General features: G+C 50.5%; 1 protein-coding gene across 6 annotated transcripts in view; it reads left to right on the top strand.

Moving 5' to 3' along the window:
• The first annotated feature begins 856 nt into the window (after window positions 1–856).
• Window positions 857–27488, top strand: part of NSMF (NMDA receptor synaptonuclear signaling and neuronal migration factor) — a 46665-nt gene continuing 20033 nt past the window's right edge. For 2 of the 6 annotated variants that reach the window (XM_048325323.1, XM_048325320.1), the window contains exons 1-6: window positions 857–1017; window positions 9500–9561; window positions 21072–21548; window positions 24387–24462; window positions 26195–26200; window positions 26697–26765. In XM_048325323.1, the coding sequence (XP_048181280.1) occupies window positions 911–1017; window positions 9500–9561; window positions 21072–21548; window positions 24387–24462; window positions 26195–26200; window positions 26697–26765 (797 nt within the window). In that variant the 5' untranslated portion in view covers window positions 857–910. The remainder of the gene's footprint in view (window positions 1018–9499; window positions 9562–21071; window positions 21549–24386; window positions 24463–26194; window positions 26201–26696; window positions 26766–27488) is intronic. The other 4 variants (XM_048325324.1, XM_048325321.1, XM_048325325.1 and 1 more) reach the window with 2 other exon arrangements.

The raw sequence follows: 27488 nt of genomic DNA, 5'->3' as shown, positions 1-27488 counted from the left end.
ACACTACCCTGCTGCCACCAGAGCACCCAGCTGTGGAAAATAAACCGTGTGCGAAACCTTTCACCCCATCCATCAAAGGCAGGCTGCAGTTTTATGTCAAAATGACTGATTTTTTTGCAGGTTCCACGTCTGTTTCCTGACAGGAGCCTGGAGGGAGAGACCCTTGGGACTCCCCTTGCAGCCGTGTCTGACGGCTGATGGCTGGATGTTCACCTCAGGCAGAATCGTGCAACCACTGAGTATCCCGAGCTGGAAGGGTCCCACAAGGATCACCAAGCCCAGCTCCCGGTCCTGCACAGATCCGCCCAACAACCCCACCCTGGGCATCCCTGGCAGCGCTGTCCAAACGCTCCTGGAGCTCTGGCAGCCTCGGGGCCGTGCCCATTCCCTGGGGAGCCCGGGCAGTGCCCAGCACCCTCTGGGGCAGAACCTTTCCCCGCTCTCCAGCCTGACCCTCCCTAACACAGCCGTTCCCTCGGGTCCTGTCCCTGGTCACAGAGAGCAGAGACGGGAGCTGCCCCTCGGGAGGAGCTGCAGCCCCCTGCGGTGTCTCCTCGCCCGTCCCTCCTCCCGCTGCAGCCACACACGGCCCACGGCGGGGGTCCCACCGCCCCGCGCGGCCCCTGAGGCGGGGCCGGCGCCCCCTCCCCGGCCATGATGTCAGGCGGGCGGAGGAGGTGCTGCTGGCCAAATATAGCGGCGCTTCCTGGCCGGTGGGGCGGGCTCGTCCCTCCTTCCCTCCCTCCCTCCCTCCCTCCCTCCTGCCGCAGTCAATGGGGCGGCAGCGGCCGCGGCGGAGCGCAGCGCGGGCCGGGGCCGCGGGCCGGGGGCCGGCATGGCGGGGCGCTGAGGCTGCGCGGCGGCGAGGGGCGGCGGCGCGCCCCGGCATGGGCAGCCGCGGGGCCCGGCGATGAGCGCTCCCCCGGCCGCGACCCCCCGCGCGAATATGGGCACAGCCGTGTCCAAAAGGAAGACGCTCAGGAACGAGGCCATGTCGTCCGTGGCGGCCAAAGTGAGGTGGGTGCCGGGGGCGCGGCGGGCGGTGCCTCGGGGGGGTCCCGCGGTGCCGGGACCCTGCTCGCCCCCGGCCGCCTCGGGGACCGTGCCGGGCTGGGGGGAGCCCCGAGACCCTCGGGACGAGCCCAGGCACCGGTGCGGGCACGACCCGGGGTTTGTCCCCCAGGGCCATCCCGGGGCTGGAGAATGGCACCTGCCGGTGGGTCCCTGTCGCTGGCTGCCCCGATCCCCCCAAACCAGCTGCACACTCGCTGGTGGCAGCGGGCGGCCGTGCCACCCTGCGGACCCTCAGCCTCTGGAGAGGTGACTCGTCCCCGCCGCCGGCCCGGCCACAGCACCCGCAGGGGTTTATTTGCTGGGTTGGCAAGGAGTGTGTCAGAAGTGGATTTGTCAGGGATGGATCTTTCTGATCTTCGGGAATTCGGAAGCGCGGTCAGTTTGTCCGGTGGTTTCTCCTCGGCTGAAATGCCGGGTGCGTGTTCGAGGGCAAAGTCAGCAGCCTCCTTCAAGGGGTCTCGCTCCTTTGAATGGCAAAACTGCTCTGTGAAAACCTGCACCCACCACGTCTGCCCTCTCCAGCAGCGTCCCAAGCTACATGGACCAGTTAAGGGATTTGGGTTCTGTATTGTTGGGTTCTGGTTTTATATTGCTTGTCTTACAGTGTAGCATTTCACTCACTGCCTGGTCCCAGTGCTTTTCAGTATCAAACATGGGAGATCGGAGAAAATATATTTGCTGTTTAATTGTACTTAGGTTTAAAAAGCTGTCACAGATGAGCTTTGCTTTAGCACCCTTTCCCAGATAAAAGGACCCTTCTCCCACGCTGCAGTGCAAGTGTCACAGCAGTCATCCAGAGACTATTTGGGGGCATTGGCGCAGCTTTTTAGCTGTTCCTTAAGCACAGCTGTGCCAGGGGATAGGTGTCTCACTGTCTCTGCTACAGCTAGACTGGCTCTTTGCTGCTGGGGAAAAATTGGGAGAAATGAACTTTTCAGCTGCGTTATATAACACCTTTGTGTTGTTAGACCAAATTGCATTAGAATAACCTGGAGTTGTGTGTAGGGCTCAATCTGTGTTGCTCAGAGATCTCAGTCACATCTCTCTGTAACTCGGCATTACAGCATCTCTACTGTGCTGGGAGGAAAGAGAGGTCTTACGGCTTGAAGTGAAGAGATGCAAAGGTGTCTGTATCTTGCCATCTGTTTGAGTTGTAAAGAAATCCATCCTTCAAACTCTGGAGTATCTCCAGGGACAGCTCTCCAGGCAGAGCCTGCAACTTTTCCCCATGTTTTGTTGCACCCTGTCCATAACCAGTAATGAAAACATTAATGCTTCCCACGGCATTCAGAGATTTGGAAGTGGGATCCTTTGTGGTGATGTCAGCCAGGTGCATATACAGAAATGACACGTAAAGCACCATAAGCGCTGTGATGGGGTTCTGGGAGTGGGATTAGGCAGTCACACAAACAACACACTCAGTAATTGGTAGGATTTCAAATGCTAGTGTGGGTGTTTGGGAGCGACTAATGTGTTTTGAACGTAATGACTTGTTAGCCTACACCAGGGTGGGCAGATGCTGCTTGGGTTGTATCAACTGTATGGAGTCCAGGAGGTGCCTCGGGGGTTCTGGTTTGCTCCATACCTGCTGTAACTACTGACAAGCTGCAGGTACAGGTTTGTGGGAGCTCTGAGGTGTCTCTGGATAGTGTGAATTAAGGTGGTTTGACCAGAAAAGTTATGAGTGGATTTGGGCTGGGGGACATAACGCCCTTGAGGAGTGTCTGCTCACGTAGACCATGGCACAGGACAGGTGCTTTTATGTGTCTCCCTGTTGATGCCTGTGCTAGAAATTCCGGATCCAAAAATCATTTGAGGAGGGCAGCGAACTTGCCGAGGGGCTCCCTGCAGAGCCTCTTTGCACGGAGAAGGTGCTGGTGGTGACAGGTGCTGTCCATGTGCCTCCATCCTGCCGCTCCAGGCACGGCTCAGCCCAGCTCCCATGCGCTCTGTCATGCTTAGAATTCCTACAGTGGCAATGACCCACCTGCTGAAAGGTTTCCTGGGGCACATCACGCACAGCTCCTCTCTGCTCTGCCCTGGATGCTCCTCCATGTATCCCCCGTGTCCTTATCTACAGCAAGGACTCTGCAGGACGCTGGATAAGGCTACAGAGAGACTGTTCTGTCCACCCCACAAGGGCTGGGCACTTGGGTCACCTGTGTGGGTAGTACTGCTGCAATGATCATGTGCCCTGTGGGTGTAGGCAGCTTGGGCATCCTGTTCTTGTGCTGCAGGAGGAGATGCCCTGGGACTGCTTCTCTGCATCTTCTTGGGCTCTGCCCTGTTCATATTTCTCATGACTTCTCTTTAGAGAGAAGAATCATCTCCTGGAGTTCCGCTGCAAGTCCAAGTGGCCACGGTGTGTATTTCTTACGTGTGGCTGGAGCGTGTGTGCACACTTGACTGTCTCACTGAGCAAGGAGCAGGGCTTGTTTACTGGCGTGAGTAATGGGATCCAAACAGGAGGTGCAGGCTCTGTAGATTCTTAAATTAAAATCTCTGCAGAGCGACTCAGGGGAGTCTCCTGTCCCAGGAGCATTAATTAAGCTCCATGCAGCTTGTTGTGTGCTAGGTCTTTTAAATAGCTCCTTACAAACTCTCGACACAATTGCCCTGTGCCAACAGTGTGGAGAGCACCCACGATGCTGCTGACTTTGGTCTCTGTGGTCGTCTTCTCCTGGGGGAGTTACAGCGCCCTGCACGCTCGGGAAGGGGCTGTGCTTGGTGCTGCTGTGCTGATCACCTCTAAAGGGCTTAGATGCAAGATCTCCCTGTCAGGAGGGATTGTTCCCTCCCTACCTGTGCTTTTATTGCCCTGCAGCTCCTGGGCCCCAGTGCTGAAGGCAGGGCTGACGCAGTTGTCCTTGAGTGGTGACCTTGGTGCTGCCCCTCCGCTGACAGCGCCTCTCCAGGCCCTGGCTGTGGGTGTCTGACCTGTGCTCCTTGGCTTCCTTAGAACTTTTCCGAGGGTGCAGATGAACCAAAGCCCTTCAGAAATGGGCTTTCGTTGCCCTTGCTGCCTTGACACCTACAGGAAAACCTTGGCACCCCAAATGTGGCAATAACGCAGATGTTTTCCTGCAGCTCTGCTTTGTATTGTGCTGGCCTACAGCTGTTCTTTGGGAGAGCGTGACGGTGAGAGCACACAGACATGAGGCTTTTGCTGGGTGTTCCAGAACCATCTCTTCTTGCTGTTGTTAGCACAGGAAATATTTAAGTTGAGAGTGTGGTTCGTCTTGCCCAATTTCCTGACCTTGGCATCTTGTCCAAGATAGCCACAGGGAGATAAGAATTCGGTCTCACTCCCTCTCTCCTGCGGGATGAAGAGTGGCTTTGAACACGGCATTAGTTGTTGTGAAAGGGTAAATTTTTCACTGAGAAAGTGCAGAGGTAAGTGAACATGTACCTTATCCCAGGTTCTTGCTGCTTGAGTGATTTTTGGCTTAGCTTGGGGCTCTTCATGGAGTCTAAATTCTTCTTTCCTGCTTGTGAATTTTCTGTTGAGTGGTATGAACTATGTCTTTGATTGCCCTTTTTTTTTAACTTCTTCCTGCACTTCCTCTCTCCTCCTGTCCAAACTTCGTGATCATAAGTTGCTCCAAGACTGTGGGGTCTCTGAGATCCATTGCTGATATCCAATCTCCCTTTATTGAGAGTCAGAATTTTAAAATTAAAATTTTCCAGCTACCATTTCTCTACATACATATTTTAGAAAACTAATCTTTGTCAGGGTATTGTTACTATTAGGCTTAAATATCGTAGGTGTCAACAGTCTTTAATGACTGAGCTGTTAACTGTGGATGTGCTGGAGGTGTTCCCTTCTCTGCTTGGTGACAAGAGCGGGATTGCTGCTGTAGGAGGACGTAGGTCCTGATGATGCAGGTCTCTTCTCTCCTATGTGCCTGAGATGTAGCACTGTCAGATGCTGTCACAACAGATTCCTGCTGCAACTCCTCTGGGCATTACTTCTGAAGGAGCACGAGAAGGTGGTGGGTGTTCTTTATTTTTCCATGTAATACTCCTGAATAGTCCAGGTTTTGCTTAGCTTGCTGCTGTGCTCTAAATGGAGTTATCTGAGGTCTTTCCTGTATCTCTGAGTGTTTCAATCTGCATTTCTTCACTCTGTGAGTGTCCGTTTGGTGGATAAATTTATGTGCATCAATTTCTCATAGCTGCTTGTGTGCATCAAGGCCCCTTTTATCCTGTTGATGTGATTATTTCAGAGACGTGAAGGCCATTCTGTGCTTATTACACTGTAATTGAGATATTTGTTATTTGGCGGCTTTGCTCCTTCGAGCAAATCTCTGTCTAGACTGTCTGTGCTTCTTCACAGTTCTCTTCCAGACCCGAGTCCAGTTCTGACATCTGAGGCACAGTGAGTACTGGAAAATGCCCCCAGAAGGGCAGCTGCCTTTGCTGCCTGTGTTGTGCTGCCCCATCCCTCCTTCCCTCCCTGGAGCCGTTCTGATGGAATGCTGGAGGAAGTGCTGGTGTTTTCTGAGGCCTGTCTGTGCTGCTTAGACTGAACAGCACAGCGTGCTAGAGCCCTGGTCCCTGCTTGATGTCCTTTTGTTAAATCAAGCTGTGCTGACTGTGTGACATGCAGGTCTGGTCTGCCACTAAAATGAAAACCTCTCTCCAGATGAGTCAGGGCTAAACTTGTCCTGTCATCAGCTGATCACCTCTCAGTGCTACCTGCTCATTTGTATGCAGCTTTTGCAGTGTCACACACTCAGGGTTGTAGCTCACCGGCCCGTGGAGCTGTAAGGCACCTTGTACTTCATCTCATTTATGTGAAACAAGTTTTCTTTTTCATCTCTTGCCAGTTAAAATTATCCCAAGGTATCTCTGCTCGGAGCCCAGTTGAAGGGGTTTCTGTCCAGGGCCGTCCAATGGCATGAGGGGACTTGAACTCCATTGGCAGCGATAGTGGAGGCAGAGCTGAGCTGAGAGAAAAGTCTGATTGTGTGACTTGTGGTAATAGATAAAAGAGAGAGAAAAGAATGGGATGAATAGAACAGCTACCATCTGTTTGAATTTTGCTCTGACTTTATTTTGATCAAGCCAATGGGTAGCCAAGGGGAGCAGGGAAATGGCACGTTAATGATCCGAGCAAGTGCTGGTGAACTGGGGTGACTGTGAGCACAGTGAGAGCAGGGAAGGAACAAAATAGGCTTGGCAAGGGGGAAGTAGCCATAAGGAGCAAGTGTAGCCATAAGGAGCAAGTGTGGCCATCAGAGTCCCCTTGGCAAAGGGCACGTGCAGACACCTGCGGGAGATCTGCTGAGGCACAGCCAAGGAGAAGCCGATGGCACTCGGAAAGTGGGAATGTAGAAGGGAACCACTGAGATAATAGGCAGAATAATTAGTGTGAAGTTTGCAGTGTAATTGGCTGGAAACCCCCCATTGCACACTGCGCTGTGCAGGCAGTGTTGCCGTGTTCGCCGTGGCTGGGGAGCTGTGCCCACGTTTGTTTGCTCTTGGGTTGGCCTGAAGGATCTGAGAGCCGTGGGGTGGAACGGCCGGGACAGAACTGCAGGTTCAGCCTGGGCAGGGAGCAGTGCTTTTGGGCAGCTCCCTGCTCCTCCTCTGTGCTGTTGACCTGCATGAGAGCTCTGCGTATGACCTGTTCTGTGGGAGCTCTGGCACTTGGGGTTGTACCCTCCTCCCTCCTCTGCTGGGGGAAACAAGAATGAGGTTAGAGACACTGCAGCACCTTCCAGCTTGGGCTCTTAGTGACGCTGTTTTCACCGTGGAGTAAGGTGGGCTGGAGGGCAGCAGTGCTTCTCTGGCACTGTCTTAGCCAGTTTTCAGTTTGGATCTTAGGAAGTGCTTTGTACTGGTTTTTTGAGCCTGTGGTTTGCAAGCTAAAGGTAAAGCATTGGTTCACATTTTCAGACAGACAAAACAGCTTCAGGCACTGGTGAAGAGATGAATGGAGAGAATGACAGATGAATTTGGAGCTCGTGGAGCTTTTGAACTGGTTACAGACTATCATCATATTTCAGCATTTTTTGTGTAAATCACCATGTTCTCTCACTGATAATTTACCTGAGAACTTGCTCACTGTTATTTTTTCTACATGGAATGACTGCTGATGCAAAAGAGAAGCTTCAAAATCTTTCCCAAGGGTGTAAGTGTGTGTGCCCTGTTTGTGAATGGTGTTGGTGATGCCTCGCAAGGACGGACATTTCCATGGGAAGCCTTGGAGTCCCAGTAATTTTGGTGGAAGAGATCTTGGAATCTCATGCTCAGCTATCTTATCAAAGCTGTGCTGTTGCCGGTGGCGTGCGAGATACGCCGTGCCTTTGGCTGAGCTTTAACCACCTCTGGGATGGAATGCAGGAGCAGCTCAGGAATTCTCTTGCAGCTGAGTAGCCTGATGTTAAAATCATAGAATTGTTTAGGTTAGAGAAGACCTCCAAGGTCAGTGAGTCCAACTGCAAACCAAACCCTGCCACATCCACCACTAAACCATGTCCCCAGGTGCCACATCCACACTTCCAGGGATGGTGACTCAACTACTTGCCTGAAGTAGCCACACTGCAGTTCCCAACTTAGCATTTGTGTGTTGCTCCAGGATCAAGTCCTGCTTTTTACCTGGACAGAAAGGTTGAGGGTTCCAGGAACATCCACGAGGTGCTTGTCCTCCTGGATGGGTGAACCACGAAGGTCACCCCTTTGCTCTTCACAGTGGGGATCGTGGGCTGATTGTAGAGCTCCCCATGTGACAGCCTCTGTGTGACCATCTCAGGGGGTGTTAAGCTCTGAGGAGGACAGTTTGGGCAGCTGCCACTGCCAGCCAGTGTCTAAAGGTACAGCCTGGGACTGGACACGTAAGAATCCGGGAACAGGGCAAACCTCAGCACTGTCTGTTAGTCTGCAAAGATGCAGAAGCTTAAACCTTTCTTCTTGCACAGCTCCAGCTGTGCCGCTCCAGAGCATTTTGCATTTGACTGTGCTGAAATTTAGTCCCGGGGAGATTAAATTACTCTTTCTTCATCGTTCATATTGATCTTGTGTTGCTGGCTGTGGATGACAAATGGACTTCCCACTCCTTCCAGCCCGAGTCACTCTGGCAAGTGCATTGGAGCCTTGTTAACCTTTTCTCCTCTGGGAGGTGGTACATAAAAGCAGTGGGGAAGATCCTGGCTACACAAGCTGGGATATGCAAAGCAGAAGGTGGTTTTGGAGGTCAAAGCCATTTTCCACTTACACATTTAATGGCCATTATGAGCCTTTTGCAGCAGGTTGAACTGGAGAGGATGTTCTGAGGCTGAGCACGTCTGAAGGAGGAGGATGGGGGATGTGATGCCTCAGTATGGAGAGTCTTCCCTGTTGCAGCAAATCTTGTCCTTCCCCAGGAGATGCTGATGTGCTTGAGGGCTGAGGGTGCTCAGCTCTGGGTTTGTTGGTTTGTCTTGGCTTGCCAAGGAGATGGGTGGCTGTTTCACCTCCCTCTTTGCAAATATCCACCCTGGGCTGCCCAGTGGCAGCTCAGCCCGATTGGGATGCTGCAGACCTTGGAGAGATTGTTCTACAAACCTGGGGAAATGGATGGCTGGGGAAAAGCTGGCTCTAGTATTGGCTCTCTTGAGTCACAGGTCTGTTGGGTACAGGAGAGCAGTCACAGCACCAGGACATCACAAATGCCCTGGCACTTGGAGTCTGGAGGTTACTGTATGCCAGGGATGCGTGCCTTGACCAAGGATTCCTTTCCTTTGTGTGGGTTGCAAGCAGAAAGCTCTTCCCTGGTTGGAATATTCATAGGTTTGCTCTCTTACGTAGGCCTGGATGTGTGATAAGGGTTGAGCCCACCCTGCTTGCTTGATTCTTAATATATTCCAGTAAAATCTCGGTCATCCACAGGACCAGAATCCATCAGAGAAGCAGGAGCTGCTTTTGTGGGAGGTTGTGGGAGTCTCTCAAATAAGCTTGTCCAGTAATCCAAATACTGACATAGCTGGGGCTTGAGAACGTAAGGTTCAGGTAGGTAAAATGGGCATTAGCATCCACATCTGAGCTGTGATGGCTCCCAGGTGGGAGCATTCAGGACCTGTAGGAGCCTGGAGTGGTGGTTGGCTCTGGGGTGGAGGTGCCTCCTTCCTGGTCTTTATTTTTCATTTTTCTAATGGAGAAGCTAAAGCCTGAAGTAGTCCTGGACTTGTAGTCCAGCTCTGTTTCCCCCTTTGGCCAGGGGAACACTGAGGTTCCACCGGAACCACTGGAATCCTGGTGTGTAAGGAGGAAGCCTCACGGCTCTGGCAGTGCATTTACATGGCTGTCACCTGAGGCTGAGGGAGTGGCAGCTGCAGGAGCACAGCAGTGCATTGGTATTGAACTGTTCCTGCTTTCCTTGGCCTTTAAGCATCACCCATCTCTCTCTTTCTCTCCTTGGCTGCCTCGTGGTGCTGGGACACAGAGCGGCGAGGGCTTTTGGAGAATACCTTTCACAAAACCATCCTGAAGGCAGAAACGGCTCAGGTAAGAGAACTGATGTGCCTTGGTTATGTCCATGTGTGCCTGCTCCTGTGGTTGATAGCCTTAAAACGAAAGTGCATTTATTTATCTGTCATAAACAGAGTGAGATCTCAGCAGCAGAGAGGCAGGAGGAGCCGCCCTCGAGGAGAAAAGGCAGTTTGGTGGCCCAAGGCTTGGGTGGGCTGTGGGGATGAGTTCAGTTAGTGGACAAATGCCCTGTCATAAATTCACCCCTGCAGCTGATGTCCCTAGGAGAAGTTTCAGCTGGGAAGTGACAGCCCTGCACAAGGCTTCTGCACTGGTTTGGCACTCCTGGGTCTTGCTATCACTGGGGTATAGAAAACAGGTGAGTTATATTCTGTTCACTTCTGTGAATCCTTGCTGGCAGAGGTAACATCTGGGTTTATTCCGAGTGTTTGCTTCAACGAGTTAAACTGAGATTTGTCTAGATGAGGGCACCACATGTGCTGGCCAATGTGTCAGTATTTTACATGTAGGTATTGTCCCCATCAGCTTATCAAGAGTTCTTCTTGATGGGCAGGAGACCATAAGATAAACTCACCTGACTTCTAACAGGGCTGTGTCTTCTCTGTGATGAAAGAAAATATTTTTCAGATGATAAATTGATTACAAAACATACAGAAAATCCTGTGAAATCCGCAGAAAATACTGTGTGAACAAATAAAAAATTGTTCTGTGCTGTTGTGCAGGGGATAAAGTTGTTAAATAGAATGTAATGTTATCATTTTAGGTAAGCTGTGTGTGTTTTAAGCCTGTGCAGGAGATGCCTCTTGCTGTAAGAGCAGTCACACAGTCTTTGGCAGCCAGCTGAGTCCTTGCCTTTTTCCTTGGATCTGTTCTAATGACCTTCAAGTTGTCCTTGGCTGAATTGTGCTGGTGTTGTGAATGGAAAGGCTCTAAGACAATGTACTGCAGTTTTCTTGGATTCTTTTCATTAAGAACCCCAGGAACACTTTACGTACAATATTTGGTCTAAGAACAGCATGTAGAGGTAGAGAAAGGCTGGGGTTTGGTGCAGCTGAGTTGAGGTGTCTGTGGGGCAGCAGGAAGGGAGGGCTGGACAGGCTGTGCAGAGGCAGGCTGGCAGGAGCTTCCCAGAATGGCAAAACCTTTTATTTGTTCCTTCCATCGAGGCCATTTCTGCAGCTGCTCCTGTCACCTGGACTCTTTGCCAGTCCTTTTTTCAGCCTCCTCACCCCAGTTTCCAACAGGGAGAAGTGTTGGCTCCTGCTCGCTTTGTAGGGCCCTTGTAGTACCTGTGGGGTCATGTTGGGGCCAGGCAGAGACTTTCTGATGGAGATAAGAGGAAATTTCAGATCCATTCAGGTGCCTGAGGCCTGGGGAGCCCTGGTCAGATCCAAGGAGTGGGAGCCTCTCTGATGTGCCCTTAAAAAGCTGCTGTTTAACTCATCCTTGGGGTGCTCCTGGTTGCTCTCTGACTGTAAGGAGGGCATGGAAATGGAGCTGATCCAGTGACTCCTGGATCATGTGCCACAGCCAGGCTCCCCAGAGCAGCATTTCAGCCCTCTCTGTGCTTGTGACATCCATAAGCTCTCCAGGGAAGCCTTTTCACCCACTGCCCCTTGGTGTATCAGCCTTGAGATCGTTTTTGAATCCAAGTGAATTTAGTTGCCACAGGCAAGAATCAAGCAGTGAGAGACACTTGGAAATACCACGATACTTATGGGATCCTTAAGTATTCACTTGGAAAAAAAATAAAATTCCCTAGAAATTACTCTAAATTCTGAGGAAGAGGGGAGGAAAAAAAAAAAAGAATCGTCATTTTTAAGTCATCTTTTGAAATTCTGCAATGTATAACTTAACACAGTCTGTAACACTTCTTTATAAATAACCCCAGTAGGAAGGTTGCTATCCAATAAAAAACGCTGCGAGTAGAAAATTTGGCTCCTTTTAGTTCATCCCAGCAGCCCGATCACAGGGAAGTCACGTCTTTCCTTCCTGCAGAAATTCCATCTCAGGATCACTTGTGCAAGCTGTGGAGGCTTCACCTTTGGCTGGGCAGGGTGATGGGGCAGGGTTAGTGTCACCCCGTGACTCCAGGGACGCAAAGGAAGGGCCTCTGCTACAGAAGTTGAAGACATAGCACAGATGCAGAGGTGAATCTGCTCCAGCTCCTCAGAGAGCAGGCAGAGGCAATGTGAGCAGGGGGGAGCCCACCTGCATCCTGTGGTTGGATTCCCACTTGAATGTGTTGGTGGCTTAGGTCCTGAAAGCTCAGTGCTCCAAAGAATTGAGTCCTCAGTGCCTCTGTATGTGTCAACTCTGAGCTTTCTCCTTGAGTATTGTACCAGGTGGGACAGGCCTGTTTCTGCTGTCATAACCCCAGCTGTGCACCCAGGTGCTCCCTGCACTGCCAGCACACTGAGCTGGGATTGATGCCTTTTCCTGCTCTTAAAATCAAGAGTCAAACACAGTTAGAACGGGAAAAGGGATTTTACCTTGGTATTTATTTTAAGGATCCTTAGGTGCACACGCCCAGGTCATATGCATCGAAATGCACCCCGCTGAATATGCCCAAAAGATTGGGTATGACATTATAGGTGTTACTAATTAGCAGATCTATCAAAGATTCCCCAATGAGAGGCTCAAGTGAGCCCCTCTCCCCAAGAAGCCTTCCCCTGGATGGTTCTATCTCAGTTTACAGAATGTGTTCTGGAGAGGACCTTGGGCTCTGGGGCACACTGATCCCCAGCTACGAAGCTTCTAAAATGTTGAGTCTCTTAGCTTGACAAACAAGTCCAAGAATGTAGGCAAAAAGCACTGAGAAAACAGAAGTTGTAGAAAGGTATAACAGGGGTATAAAAGAAAAGGCAAAAATCTTCATGGCATCAGGATGAAGGCTCTGGCCTAAATATGACTGGAAGGAGGCAGGCCTTGATTCAGTCTAGAAAAAAATGGTTTAAGAAAGGCTTAAAGTCACTGATGAATGCAGTGAGGGAAAAGAGTTGTGGGTTTTGAGGAGCAGGAAGGTGGTAGAGCCATCAGTGGGACAATGAAGGCATATTCAAATAGAGGAGGGAAGGGCAGAATCCTCCTTTTCTGGACCCAAGAGCCAGAACCCTTCTCTCTCCCTGCATAGGGCAATCCTCGTGCAGAAAGTGAGGCAGGTGTGAATCTGGGATGTCAGTTCTTTGCTGCTTTATCCTCGGCAGAGGGGTGAAACTCTGACACCCCAGGCAGCCCCAGGAGACCCATGGAGACATGGAGGGAGATGCCACGTGTGCAGACACTGCCCCAAGTTGCTCCACTTCTGCTGCACTTTGTTCTCTGGGGATTCTTCATTTTGCTTTGCCTTTTTTTATCTTCTTAGTCCCTTGATTCCAAGGAAAGGAAAAGATGCAATGGCTTTTGCATCCCTCATAATTTCACATTCCACAGCCGATCAAAAAGCTGCTTCTTCAGTCGTAACTTCTATTTGTGGTGGCTCCTCTGGAGAGCTTGTGTGTGGCAGAATGTCTTGGAGAAATTGGGGAGTGGTAATGAAGAGGTGCAGAGGGATTGTAGATCAGCAGGACAGGCCAGCTGCCTCGTCCAAGCATTGGAACGAGGGCTGAGTTATGTGCAGGGCTGTGTTTGCCTCCTGTTTGCAGTAAAAGCGCATTGTGTTCATGCTCTGCTTGCTTTGCTGGGGCAGTGGCTGTGGAGTTGCACAGCTGCACGAGGTAGGGAGGCTTGCAGGTGCTGCAGGGTGTACCTGGAGGGAGAAAAGGTGAGGGGGAGCGTTTGTTGGTGGTTACAACTTCTGCTTCTTCCCAATGTGAGATCCAAGAACTTTGTGGCTCAGAAATGTTGTGTGACTATTCCTATGCAACTCTTCAGTGCCTTATTCTGGAAGAGTTTTTTTCCAGGTGACTGGGGAGGTGCACTTACCTCTCCTCTTTCTCAGAGGTTATGTCAGGGATGATGACAATACAGAGTTTTCTTCCCTTTGTTTCCCTTTTGGAACAGGGCACTTGCCTGCTGATGGGCTATGAATGCAGAGGATGGAGGAATTGTCCCTTTGGGATCACTCAGATTTTTTTCCCCTGATCTTTAAGATATTTTGAGGAATCAGAAAGAAAGGGAAGGTTGGACTGTGCTGCAGGTAACAGGATATGGATGTGTTGAGGGAGCTGGTGCCAGGGTAGTGATGCATCTCCTGCTCTCTTCCTGCTCTCTTCCTGCTTCTATTAATTGCTGGCTTATTCATGCAGGCTGAAGGTCTGGGAAGGTTCCTACAAAGAGCACTCTGCCATGTTCAGCATTCATTCTGCCTCCAAGGCTGTGCCCAGAGTCTTTGCTAACTTTTGTAGCTTTCTGGTACCTTTTAATGTAGAGGTGGGTGTCCCTTGGGACAGACTTAGAAGAAAGATGCAGAAAGGGATCGAAATGTTGTGAAAGGGAAGTGTAAAAAGGCTGCAGAGAATAAAGCATGGAAGAAATAATCACTCAGAGTCTTGCAGAGCTCATGGAATTTTGGACATGCTCCAGCCTGGGTGTCAGAGGCCCCACACTGAGATAATGCATTGGATTTTATCTCCGTGTTCTGGGACTGTGAGAGGAAGAGGTACCAGGGCATGGGGCAGTGACACTGAAAAGGACAGCAGGCAGAGCCTTTGAGAAATTCCCTCCTGTCTGGGGAAGCAGGGATCCGTCCTGGTGAGCTGGCATTCAGACACAAGGATTGGGAGGGAGCTGTGGGGTTTTTTTCCTGTTACTCTTCTGATCTGTTTTGCTTGGAGGGGTTATTGGGAGGGCAGCTGCTGCTGCTGGAGTGTGGGGCTGTGGGATGCAGCACCAGGCTGCCTGCTGTGACTGGCTGCTCTGGGCAAGCTGTGTGGGAAGGAAGAGAGAGAGACAAGGTGTCCTTGGTGCTGCAGAGGTGCTGGGCCTTGGGCAGGAGCTGCCTAGCAGGCCTTAAGCCAAATTCTCCGTGACTCCTGCTAAACCAGCATGGCTACTGGTTGGCATCAGGACAAACCAAAGGGGCCAGTTACCTGAAACTGGAAAAGGCTTCTTTTTAAGCTCGAAAAAAGTAATCTTTGTGTCTTCCCTTTGTTTCTTGCATGATGTCTCAGTCATCAATGTGAGCGTGTAAGGAGAAGAGGGCCCTTGTGAGCTTCCCCAAGCCAAGTGGCAGTGGGGAGGGGTGGCAGGAGCAAAGCCATGTTTGTGCCTGTGCCACTGGATCAGCCACACACAGAGGAGCTTCCTGATGCTGCCAGAAACTGGCATGGGGCTGGAGAAACGCCAGGTGAGGCTTCGCAGGTGCTTCAGGCTGAGTGACCTGCGAGCTGAGCTTTATGTGCCACCAGCAAGTAAAGCTGCAGCTGTTCAGTGCTCTGAGAGGGACATTCAGACTATGGAGCTGCCAGCAGAGCCTGGCTCAGGGTAAGCACCAGGGTGGCCTTTTTTCTAGAGGATGTTTGTCCTGTCCCCAGGACAGACCCAGCAGTGCACCTGGCCCTGCTCTTGGTGTATCCCTGTGCTGATGAGGCAGATGTGGCCTTTTCAGGAAGAGCCCTTGTTCTGGAGGGAGTTGTAGGTGGCCTGAGCTCAGGACAGAGCAGGGATGTGAAATCTCATCTCTGAGGGCTTCAGGCCGCTTCCAGCATCAGCCAGTGCAAGCGTGGTGTGGGTGGATCCTGGAACTTGCTAGGGAATATGTGGATGGCTTATAAAGGGAACAAAGACGTAGGTCACGGTGTTACCATGGAGATGCCGAGGCCGGTGATGGAGCTGCCACTTGCTCCTTTGGGTCCTGTCTCACAGTAGCAATTTCATCTATTCACATTAATGTTACAGGCCAGACTAAAAGGTTGCTCACCTACGAGACGCCAGGTCAATGCTGTCTCGAGTTTGTTTGTTTTCAAAGCCCGTTAGAGCAGAGAAGACTAATTGGAACCATTTTGTCATAGTTAAGTGACCTTCTGGTTTCTCAGAGCAGCTCCCTTACAGAAGCAGCCTTTGCCTGTTCCCTGTGGCTTTGCAGGGAAGTGTGTGACGTTCCCTCCTCGGGAGCAGCGGGGTCAGGGTGCCCATGGTGGGGCTGGCTTGGTTAGACCTCAGGGAATCCATAGTGAACACTGTGCATGTCCTTGTGCACAGCTCAAGAAAGACAAGGAGCTGCTGCAGAGGCTCCAGTGGAGGCTACAAAGATGATGAGGGGTCTGGAGCATCTCTCATGTGAGGGGAGACTGCAGGAGCTGGGTCAGGTTAGTGTGGAGCAGAGAAGACTCAGAGGGGATCTGATTAATGCACATAAATATCTCCTGGGGGTGTCAGAGGATGCTGCCAGACTCTGTTCAGTGGTGCCAGCGACAGGACGAGAAGCAACGGCCACAAACTAAACCACAAGAAGTTCCACCTCAGCATGAGGAAGGTAAAAAGAGCCCTGGGACAGGTGCCCAGGGAGACTGTGGAGCCTCCCTCTCTGGAGATGTTCCAAACCCACCTGGATGTGTTCCTGTGTCACCTGTTCAAGGTGACCCTGCCTTGGCAGGGGGTTGGACTGGATGATCTCCAGAGATCCCTTCCAACCCCAGCTATTCTGTGATTCTGTCTACTCACTTGGCTCTGAAGCTACTGCATGGCTGAAATGCCACTGTGACCTTTTTTTATTGTTGTATCTCTCATCTTTATATCTCTGCCTCATGCTTCAATAACTTGAACAAAATTCCCATTTTTTCCCGCGGCTATTTCTTGATCACATTTCAGCCCTGGGCCCAGCAGGGTGGGCTGCCCGTCCTGTGCCAAGGGTCACAATGTTGGGAGAACAGAGCTGGCATGAGGGGAAGCTCTGCATTGTCTCTGAGAGGCAGCAGAGGGGACCAGGACCTGCCAGCACACCTGAGGGGCAGTGACAGGCATGTGGGAGGTCTTGGAGTTGGGATTGCAAGAGAAACTGCTCAGCTGTGCTGTTTGAATGGTTATTAAGGGTTTTGCAGTGCCCTCTGCTCTGGTCAGAGCACCTCTCTGCTCTCCTCATTGAGGGAGTCACCTGGATTCCTTCTGGTGCAAGGTAAAAACATCATTAACTTCATTCCTACTTCCATGTGCTGTACACCTCAAAACTTTCCATTCATCTTCAGTGACTACAGCAGTTCTTTCATTTAAAGTTGGAACTTAATTGTCATAAACATCAGGCCCAGAGAGTTCCAGCTGAGGAGGAACAGGGAAGAGAGAACTGTCTCTCTGAATTTTTTTTTGCTGAGATGACAGATGTTCTTTTAATAGGGTTTGTCTGGATTCCCCTTTGCCACTCTGCCTCTGATGCTGGAGCAGAGGCTTTAAATCTAAGGTGCTTTAATCATCAGTTTAGCTGCTAAATACAGGAATAAATTTGGAGCTTCTGTCTATGCCTTGTGGCTGTATTCTGCCTTTATTTATAAACTCCTCATCCCACAGGGTCACAAGGCAGTCTGCAGCAGATAGGAGTTTGGCTCCACAGCTGTGGATGGGCATCAGGCAGCTGGGGCTGATCCCAGCACGTTCCCTGCTCTGGAGAAACGTGGTGGCAGTGAAAGGAAAAATGTGCAAGTCCTTTCTCAGTTCCCTAAGTCAGAGTGAGTGCTCAGGCTGGAGTTACTGAATGAGAAAGGATGTATTGTAAGTATCTAATACTAATAAATGCCTAATTGTCAGGAACTACATGTACTGAGAATGTGGATTCTTTTTTTCCCAAGACACTGCCAGTTGCCCAGCACAAATTATCACTGCTGTCAGTCTTTGGTCATGCATGTGCCCTGTGTTGGGCAGTGCTGTGTGGAAGGTGAAGAAAGAAATGTCAGACAGGAGCAAGTGAAGCCAAAAAGACAAAAAGATGTGTGTTCAAGTACTAACAAGGGGAGTGAGAAGTGGTTTGGCCCTCAGGAGTGGATGTCAAGCCCTGCTGGACTTGGCCTAGGTAGACAGGGAAGTGATGGAAATGCCATCTGGATGTTTCTGGTACCAATGGACACATGATCTACAAATCAAGCACACTGGTCGTCTTCCCTTTGTCTTGCTGCTCAGTCCCTCGTGTACAACAAATCCATGTAGAGCAGGAATCAAGATGAAAAGAACCTGAGGACCCTGATTTATCTGGTCCTAAGTAGCTTTGCAGCTCTGTGAGACACAGGTGTTGCTCCTGAGGGCAGGTGGGGGAGCAGAGTCGTTCCCAGGTCAGCTGTGTTGGAGCAGCTGGAGAGGAGGGAGCTGTGCCAAGCTGCCCAGTCACGCTGGCCAGGGCTACCGTGGCAGGCTGATGTGGCAGCTGGGAGTGGGAGAGATGGCAACAGCGATGTGAAAATGAAAAGAAGGGAGCAGCAGTAAGAGGCGAGGGTGTTAACAGCAGCCTGCTGCAGCTGACTCCAGAAGGCAGCTCCAGTCATTGCTGAGTTAGTGTCCCTTGGTTCTCCTCACCCAACATCCCTGTGGCTCAGCTCTAGTTCAGCATTGATTCCTGAACCAGCCTGACTTCTTTCCAAGCAGAAGCAAACTATTAACCTCAAATGCCATCATGGCAACAGGTGCAGTGCTTTGGCACCTGGATCCTGTTCGATGCAAACACAGACAAGGGTCACTGGTCACATCCTGGGCCTGCTGGTGTGTGTGACCTCGTGTATGTGAATGCACAGGTTCCTGAAGTGGTGTGAATTCTGTTTTAGAGGCCAATAATTCATTATGATGGATGTTTGAATCTCTTTTCCTTCCACACTATTTTTTTTCTGTAGATAAATTCTTTCTTAACAACTACTCTTGAATAAAGCTTCATACTCCCTTGCATATGAAGTTGCTTCTCCAATGTGTAATTACTGAAGGTGCTAAATTGAATGAAAATGAAGAATTATCCAATTGTTTTACAAAAAGAAAGCACATTGGTGTGCTGGCAGCCCTTTGTAGTGTAGATCATGAAAACTCCTACATAAGTACAAGTGAAAACACCTTGAGGAGGGGACAAGTAAGGTAGGAAGAAAGAATTATCCTCACATTTTTTATGCTAGATCAGGGAGGTAGTTTATGTCAAATATATCTGGTCAGTCCTGCCAGGATTTCAGTAAAAGATTGACTCTTACTTGAAACCAGTCATGGCCCACTTACATGTCCGTAAATTTTATGGAGCTGAACAGACCTCAGTGCTTATAAAACAGAGACTGGAATTGATCTCTTTGCTCTTGTGATCATGAGCATTTTCAGGCATATTATGCTTTGGGGACTTCATTTTTCCATTTAGCCACAGATCCCCGAGCTCAGGAATTCCTGGATCTCTGAATTCCAGGGCTGTCAGTGTGTGAGTGAAGGTGACACTCCTGTGTGTTCCCTCTGAGGAGGCTGTGCATCTTCCATACAAGTATCAGTTTCAGAAGGAACAGGGGCAGCTGTCAGCCACGATTTTGTGGTGTCTTAAGAAATCTGTAGCGTCACTGTGCCCACACAGATTAGTAAATTTGACAAGCTGAGACGAGTACTTAGAGCTGGCCTTTGTTTTTAATTTTAAAAATGGTTTGCTTGGCACTATTAGCGAGCACAGTTCTTGGCAAATCTCAGGGAGTCGTTTGGTGGTGTTTTCCCAAGACATGCCTACTCTAGAGCACAGTTAATCCTGGAGCTGGGGAGGATATGAGCTGCGGAGAGCAGATGCAGGGGACCTGCTGCCTCTTGAGGGGTGACACGTGCTTGGAGACACTTTGGAGCCTGTGACTGTTCTCTGCACTGTTTGCTCTGTGATGCTGTACCCTGCAGGTGGGTACATACTTTTGGATGACAGCTTGTGGAGCACCTTCTTCCACTGGAATGGTCCTTGTTGTCCATCAGGTCCCTTCTAGAGCAGGTGCAGATGTCCACGCTGACCATGGGGCAAGTAGAGCCCTGCCAGCCTTTCACATTACCTGGGCAGTATCTGAGGGGCACTACCCCTCACTACACCTGGGCATGGATTTTTGAAGCCTGGACAGAGCATCAGCTGCAGGTTCAAAAGGCACAGCTCTTTCTTCTGGACTCCTACAGTGTCTCCTCCTGGCCAGCTCCAGGAGTCACAGAACTGCCAGCTCCAGTATCCAGAGACTGTGAGGAGACAAATGAAAGGAAACCTGACTTGTGTCAGCCTGAACAGCCCTGACAGTCACTCCTTGAGCAGAGATGGATTTATTTCCTATTAGCGCTGGAGGAAGTTGTATCTCAAGCAGAAAAATGAGACAAGGGTGACACCCTGTACTGGTACCAGCTCGGTTCTGGTTGCAAACTGAGCAAGGAGAGAGGCCCTGGGCAATGTGAGCACATTCTAGGATGGATTTCAGAGTCAAAAGCTGACAGTGTATGGCCTCAGCTTGGGAGGGCTCCTCTCAGAGGGGCACTGGAGCACTTCATAGGCAGCAGTGAAAGGTCCATGTTACTCACATACACCACCACTCTTGTCCAGAGGTAGGTCTCCTCTTCCTCCTTCACTTCATGGGCAGTTACAAGGTAGCCAAGCCTTCAAATTGTGGACTAATTCTTCCAGGTCATGACTCAGTAGCTAAAGAAATTATGTTCCTTAAATATCTACTGAAGTAAAGGCTTGGGTTTGCTTTCTGCCTCTGTTTTAGGTGCTTCTGTCTGTGCTGGACACTAATGATTTCATTTTTTGGGTAGTAATCACATAAATAATGCACTCCCTGCTGAGCCTTTTTGCCAGTCCCCAAGCTGCTTCCCATCTGAAGGGAAGTGTAAGAGGTAATTAACAGCCACTTGAAAAAGGATTAGCAGGTGGGTGGGAGCTGCTGTTGGGTTCATGCATGGAATTGCCATGGAAATGCTGAGATTTCCTGGCACTTCATCCAGTGTGTGGGCTCCAAAGATAGTTGCACTCATGGGCCTCTCTCCTTTCGATCTTCCTACCCTACAAAGGCAGTGGCTGTGTTTTCCTTCAGGACAGCTCCCACGGGCCGTGCCGTGGCCATCTGTGAGACCGGGGTGTGCCGGCAGCAGGGTGCTGTGCTGCAGCTGTCAGCTGACATCTTGCTGCATTTCTTTCATGTCAAACCACCTGGCAGAAAATCAGGAGGAAAAAAAAAACCAACCCCAAACCTTCTTGGTTTACCCCTTTGCCAGTGTTCTGAAAGAACTTAACGTGCCAAACACTCAGAGTCTGGCACTTGGAGAAGTTGGTGCTGGTCCTTGTCCTGCAGACTGTGACCGGCTCCGTAGCCCTCGTGTGGCTGAGCAGGGCTGCAGCTGAACCAGGGCTGTCTTGCATGGCAGCATTTTCAGGCCGTGCAGTGAGACCTGCTTTTGCTTCTAGCCTTGTTTGGTGGCGCCACGTGCTTAAAATATTGGGCCTCTGTGAGAAATATCTCTCATTTCAGTGCCTGCTCTGGAGGTTTAGAAGGCGGCAGTGAGCACAGGCTCATCTGAAACGCTTCCTGCAGGGACCTCCTGTATCTGTCTCCCTTACACAGCAGTAGCAAAGAGCCTCTTGAATTTTCCAGTGTCTGTGGGGCTTTGCTTTAAGGAAAATGTGCCTTTCGTTTCAGATCACCTGCTGGCAGACTCCTACATCGGGCAGGAGGACTCCCCTGAGATGCAGCAGGCGGCCCAGAACAAGCGCAGGCTCTCGGTCATCTCGGACGGCAAATTCGAGAGGAGCTTCACCGAGGAGCAGGCGGAGAAGATGCCGAGCGAGGGCCCGAAGCCACGAGTCTACACCATCTCCGGCGAGAGGCCGATGCTGTCGGAGCACGAGAATGACAGCATGGAACTGGTGGTGATGAAGGGGGCTGCCCACGAGGAGTGTCACCACGGGCACCACGGGCACGGCGCCGGCGGCTCGCACGGCGTCCGGCACTGCAAGGCCTGGCCAGGCGGCCGCCAGGGCTCCAAGGAGTGCCCCAACTGCACCAGGCTGGCTGCCCCTTCCCAGCAATCCATTGAGCTGGAGCAGCACCCACCTGGCGAGGCTGGGTGGCACAGGAAAAGGCTGGAGAGGATGTACAGTGTCGATCGAGTGTCTGGTAAGTGAGTGCTGGGTGACACCAAAGGTGACACTCGTCTCATCCCAGCACGGTTTTGATTCTGGGCCCTTCTGGTACCTGAGACCAGCGTTTCTGGAAAGGGGTTGTCAGAGGAGGAGTTTGAAATAAGCTGAGCTCAGTTGGAGGCCAGCTCATCCAAGCTCCTGGTCATCAGTGGCTGCTCTGGGTGGTTTTCATGACACCTTCATGCAGCTCAGTGAGCTCCTTTTCTGTGGAGGAAGAGCAAGAGAGGAAGGACTCTGTCAAAGCCCTACATCCATGCTCATCCCAGAGGCAGCTCAGAGCAGGATCCTCTCTCTGCCTCTCGCTGGGCAGTGGAAGTCTTTGTGAACTGCTCTGTGGGAGCCTCAGCTCAGGTTATGGTGTTCTGTACTTTGGTGTGTTCCCAAAATGCTTGTTTGCAGCGCTGGAAGCCACTCATGTAGTGCCACCTCAGGGGCTTCCCATAGATACTAGCAAATTACACAGTGTTGGACTTCATTCCCTCCTTTCTTCCCTGCTCAATGTTCTCAGGGAACATTCTTCTCTTTGCAAGAAGAATTCCCTGGCATGTCCTTCCTGCCTGGCTAGCAGGGAAAAGGGAGCAGAGAGGAGTGGAGGCAGGAGAGGCTGATTTCCCCAGGGGTTCACCTGACAGTGCTGCTTCTGTTTGCATTTACATGACAAGTTGCTGCTGCAAACCAACACTTACAGCAGCCAGGCCCCTCTGGCATCCCTGAGTATGGATTTTGATGCTGAGTTTATGATGCCTGACACCGTTCCAGGGAAGTACAAGCTGTCATCTCCTGGGCTGCTCCCAGCATCTGATACAGACACAGCCACTCCTGGACAGAGGTGCTGGGATTTGGGTGCAGTGGGAAGTGGCTGGAGATGCTGGATGTGGTGGTGGTGTCCCTCCAGTCTTAGCAAGCCCGTGGCTCCTCCACAGTTTCCTCACAGTTGATGGTGACAAGAAAGGAGAACAAGTTGCTCTGCCTGGCCAGAAAGGATGTGCTGCCTGTTCCTGGCAGCAACAGCCATACCCGTAATCTGAATTTTAATTCAGTGAATGAGCTCTGGAGCTGAGCTGTGCTGCCCAGTCCCCACCTGTGAGCTCCTCTGCTGATGTTCTACCCTCTGAAGGGTCCCAAATCCTTTATTCTCCTTTGAGTGCTGTGTGGAGGGCAGGGATATATTTCCTAAGGTAACTCCAATCTATGAGAAAAGGAGAAAAAGCTCCCAGTGATGGTGCATGCAAAGCCTCCTAAGGATATTAGCTGTTGTTCATAAGCTCTGCTTTGAACCAAAGCTAGTGGCTTAAAAGCTGTAAAACACATTGAGAGATTGTCAGTGCTTTGAGATGAGTAGTCCCTGAGAAGCCTGTACGGAATTGTTGGCTAAAAAGGAATTTGTACAACTTCTCCTTCACCACTTCTGTGGGTCGGAGGCTTCAAACAAGTAATTCATTTACAGCCTGGGTTGTTCTGCTTTGCTTCTGTCTCTGTGTTTTGGAGGAGAGTAGACTTTGGGACTGCATCAGAAGTCTTTAGCATACTGAAATGCAGTTTCATTTAACGTACATATATTTCCTTGGAGTGCCTTTAAACAGGACTTGACGTAAACTGTGAGCTGAGAAGGAGTGTCTGGTACAGCTTTCTATAGATTTCTTGGAAGCTGCACTTCAAAGGAAGGCTCCCCAGCTGCAGTTAGCATTTTTTGCATCTGTAATTGCAGCACTTCCTGTACTTTCAGGGAATAATCTGTAGGATGTGATGATCTGCACAAAACATTTGGTAAGATAGCTGGTCTGTAGTAATTATGCCTGCAGAGGGCATGTAGAGCTTGACTGGGCTTGGGCCAAGTGAAAGTGAGGTAAAAAATACCTTGACAATGCCAGAATATTAAATATTGTCAGATCTGAAGACTTGAATGACTGAAGCAAGACACAATCAGCAACATGGGGCAAGGCATTAGGCAAGGGAGCCACAAACTGGGTGTGAAGCAAGATGAAAAATCAGGCAGCCCCAAACCCCAGGAATCCAGCCCACTGAGATCTCACAGGTGTTGTGCCAGTGGATTTCCACACCCCTCTGATTCCCTGCCTGCCTGACTGCAGCCTCAGCTTGGGCAGGTTCCTCCTCCTGGTCACCACACACATAATTGGTGACTTATTTTCCTTTTTGTCTTAGTGGTCGTTCAGTGAAGGTGATGGGCAGGGCAGTTTACAAACAGAGGTGACTAAATCAGCTCAGTTACCTGCAGGTTGTTGGAGCTGATGGGTGGTTTGACTTCCAAACCAGAGGAACTCCTGAAGGCCAAGTCAGCAGGAGCAGGTGTGTGAGGGGTTTGTTGAAACTTCCATGGCAGAAAAAGAGAGGATATTTCAGGCTTACTGTTCTGAGTGGAAGGTAAACACTTTTCATCTTCTACTAGGCTGTATCAGAAAGGATTGGAGGAATGGGACAGTTTAAATCAATGGTATAAAGGAAAAGGCAGAGACTGGAAAACGCTTTTAATGAAAAATGTTTCTTTTCCCTGTTTTTTTTTCCTAGTTCAAATGTCACTTCTGTAATTCTTGAATTATTCTAATCTCCTATGCTTAAGATAGAGCTTTTATTCTTCACTTAGTAGCCTGATAGACTGGCTTAGCAGGAATTTACAGAGCACTTAGTGGCAGTGTGCATTTATATGAGGAGGATGAGACTCCTGATCTCCTGTTCAGTCAAGGCAGGATGCTGAAGGAAAGTCCTGAGAGAAAGAGCTTGGGAAGGAAATCTGGCTGGCTGAAGGATGTCTGTGCCTACTGGGTGCTCAGGCTTTGCTCTCTCTCTCTTGCAGATGATGTCCCCATACGAACCTGGTTCCCAAAAGAGAACCTCTTCAGCTTTCACACTGCTACTACAACTATGCAAGCGTAAGTGAAACCACTGCTGTGGCTTTTGTTCTGTATCTGAGTCCATAACCTGCTCAAAGCTGAGAGCCTGGAGCAGGAGTTGTGTGTTTGGCATCACTGTTCAGAGATGAGAAAGAAAGAGAGGAACTTGTCTGTTGTTAATTTTCTTTCCCACTTACTAGTTTTTTCCTACTGCTCTCATTTGTTTGGTTTTACCTTCTTTAACTGCTTGGGCTACCCAGCTCTCCTCTGCTTCCCTGGTTTTGTCTGTGACACTGTGGCCTGGCTGCCTCTGCAGAGTGAGGGTCCTGTGGGATCACCAGCTGAGACCCTCCACCAGCTGCTTCTGCTGCACCCACTTCCCAAGGGAAGGTTATTCCAGGTTTGCCCTGCATCCCTCACCCCAGAGAGGTGCCTTCCTCTGGGATAAGGTGTAGCCCTGCAGCTCTGCATGTGTGAAAGTGTCAGTAAAATCCCTGCAAAGTCTGGAGGGATGTGAGTTAGGAGGAGCCTTTCCCTCCACACTCCATGCAGGTCCCTGGGTGCTGTGTTTTGGGAGGAGGCAGCTCTCAAAGGGCTGAAGAGAGTAATGGGAGCCTCATTTCCCAGTTGTACCTGGCTTGCCAGGGAGTGCTGCCTTCCTGGTTTCAAGTATTTCCTACCTGACTAAGGCAAGCAGTGAGGAAAATGAGACAGTTTTCTGCTTTCCAAGGCCCTTCTCCAGCCTTGTCACCTTTTTCCTGTGTGCTTCTTCCAATGTCTGGGACACCCTCAGCCCTCTGGCGCTCTCTGTTTTCTTCTTGTCTAATCTGGTGTCCTTTTTGTACTCTTGCTTCTCTGACATTTCTTCTTTCCCTTGCACTTTTCCCTTCCCAAACCCTGAAAAGAGGCTGATTATTTCTCTTGGGATAACCCAGACTGGATCAGACCTGGAAGGATTGGTGCAGGGAGGGCTGGATCTGGAGCTGAGGAGTGGGGTAGCTGCACCCCCCAGAAAAAAACATTTAAAAAATATTGGCTGATAACAGTCAATGGCATTTCACAGTTCTGATCTGACCCACAAACCATGTGCAAAATCACATTTGGACACTGCCTTTGCTGTCTGAATTCATATTTCCTGGGCAGATTTGTTGCAGATGGTCCCTGTGGCAGAGCTTACAGGGCTTGAAGGCCAGCGTGGGGTTGTTTTGGGAAATGGTGCCCTGAGGGAGCCCTTGAGGAGCACAACTCCCTTGGTTAACATTTCTGGAGCTTCTGTGCTGCCTCTGGAAGTGACACAGAAACTCCTCCAGAAGTTCAGGGCACCTCCCTAAGGGGCTGGGATGACTCCCCAGGTGCCCCTGGCCTCTGCTCCAGCATTTTCAACCTGCTGCGCTCGTTCCCTTCATGGAGCAGGCAGCATGAGCCAGCTTCAGCAGAGTTTGTCATGGTGGGAGCAGCTCTCCCTGCTCCAGGAGCTCGTGGTGGTGCAGCCTGGCAGGCCACACACAGCTCTTGTACATCTGCACATCCTCTGGGTCTACGGGGAGCTCAATTTGCATCCAAGCCACGTGTCAGCCCTGCCCCAGAGAGGATTGAGCTCAGTCAAGGAGGAGTCTCACCACTGAAAATGTTTAATTTAAAATGCAATTTCCTTCCACCTAACAAGAGATATTCCTTCTGGAGTGAGAATTCCCTCAGAACACTGGCTGGGGCTGAGCACTAATGAATTCCTCTTCTCTCTCTTTTTCCCTGCGTCTCCTGGAATCTCTAGCATCTCGTAAGTATAATCTTAGTTTTTTTATTTCCTTGTCTGTTGGTGTCCTGGATAAACTTTCCTTTCCAGTCCATCATACTCACTCGTGCTTTCCCTGTGCTAGGGCTGTCTGTCAGCTGGCAGGAGGTTAGGTGGCTACACCTGGAAGGCCTACACGGATCCCAGCAAACCATCATCCTCCGAGTGCAGCCCTCAGTTGCTGGCACACTTTGTCCCTCTTGATCCTGGTGTGTGGAGGGGGTGTGCCTGCAGCTCCCAGGTCCATTCTCCAGAGCAGGGATGGTGGTTGCTCCTTTGGGCCATGTTCTGATGTTTGAGGAGCAGCCCTAGGGAGTGAGGAGCTGTGGTTTGAGTGCCCTGCCCAGCCCTGGCCCACACACGGTGCTGCCCGGCCTCAGGGCAGCACAACCTCTGTTGTTGAGAGCTTCCCTCTGTGTGTCCCTTGTCCTCTCCACTTCCACGCTGTGGACTTGGTTAATGGCTTGAAATGGTTTCCCAGGGCGTTCAGGGGCTACGCAGAGAGGAAGAGACGGAAACGAGAGAATGATTCTGCAGCTCTTATCCAGAGGTAGGGCCCCTTCCCTCCCGTAGCTGTGGCTGGTGTTGCATGGGCCCCTGGGGTCAGTACTGAACCCTGGTGCCGTTGACCGTGGCTGTCCCTGTCTCTGTGCTGTCCTGAGGACACTGGCAGTGGCTCTGCTGGAGCTGTGGAGGTGAATGATGCTCAGGATAGCTGACCTCCATCTTCTTAAAGAACACTGTCAAGTTGCTTTTAACCTTGCAGATACAATACACACGATCTGTGTCTCAGGCAGAAAAATACATACTTTAAAAATTAAAGATGCAATTTCCCCATTCCAACTTGGAATTTCATATCATCACAGAATGGCTTGGATTGGAAGAAACCTAAAATATGATCTAGTTCCAACTCCCCTGCCACAGGCAGGAATTTGTTTGAGGTTAGATGAATACAGTTGTGTGCTGTTGCTGCATCTACAAATGCACCTCAAAAATCTGAGACCTGGGCAAAATTGACATCTCTAGTGACCTGAAGTCTACTTTAAAATCTTTTTTTTTTCAATAATAGAAGGGAAATAAAAGTGGATGGGGACTGATTCCTTGTCCAGGTATTACAGAAGGACCTGGTTTCCTTCTGCAGGCTTCCTATGGCACATCACTCACAGTAGGAATCAGAATTTTGGTTTGGTTTTTGAAATGTGCCAAGGCTCGTGGCAGCCTACTAAAAAGGATAACACAGCATGTGTCATTGGTAAAAAACTGCCATGATCAC

This window comes from Corvus hawaiiensis, chromosome 21 (assembly GCF_020740725.1).
Source record: "Corvus hawaiiensis isolate bCorHaw1 chromosome 21, bCorHaw1.pri.cur, whole genome shotgun sequence".
Classification (NCBI taxonomy): domain Eukaryota; kingdom Metazoa; phylum Chordata; class Aves; order Passeriformes; family Corvidae; genus Corvus; species Corvus hawaiiensis.
The sequence above is the reverse complement of the archived record's forward strand: the minus strand, read 5'-3'. Positions and strand labels throughout refer to the sequence as shown.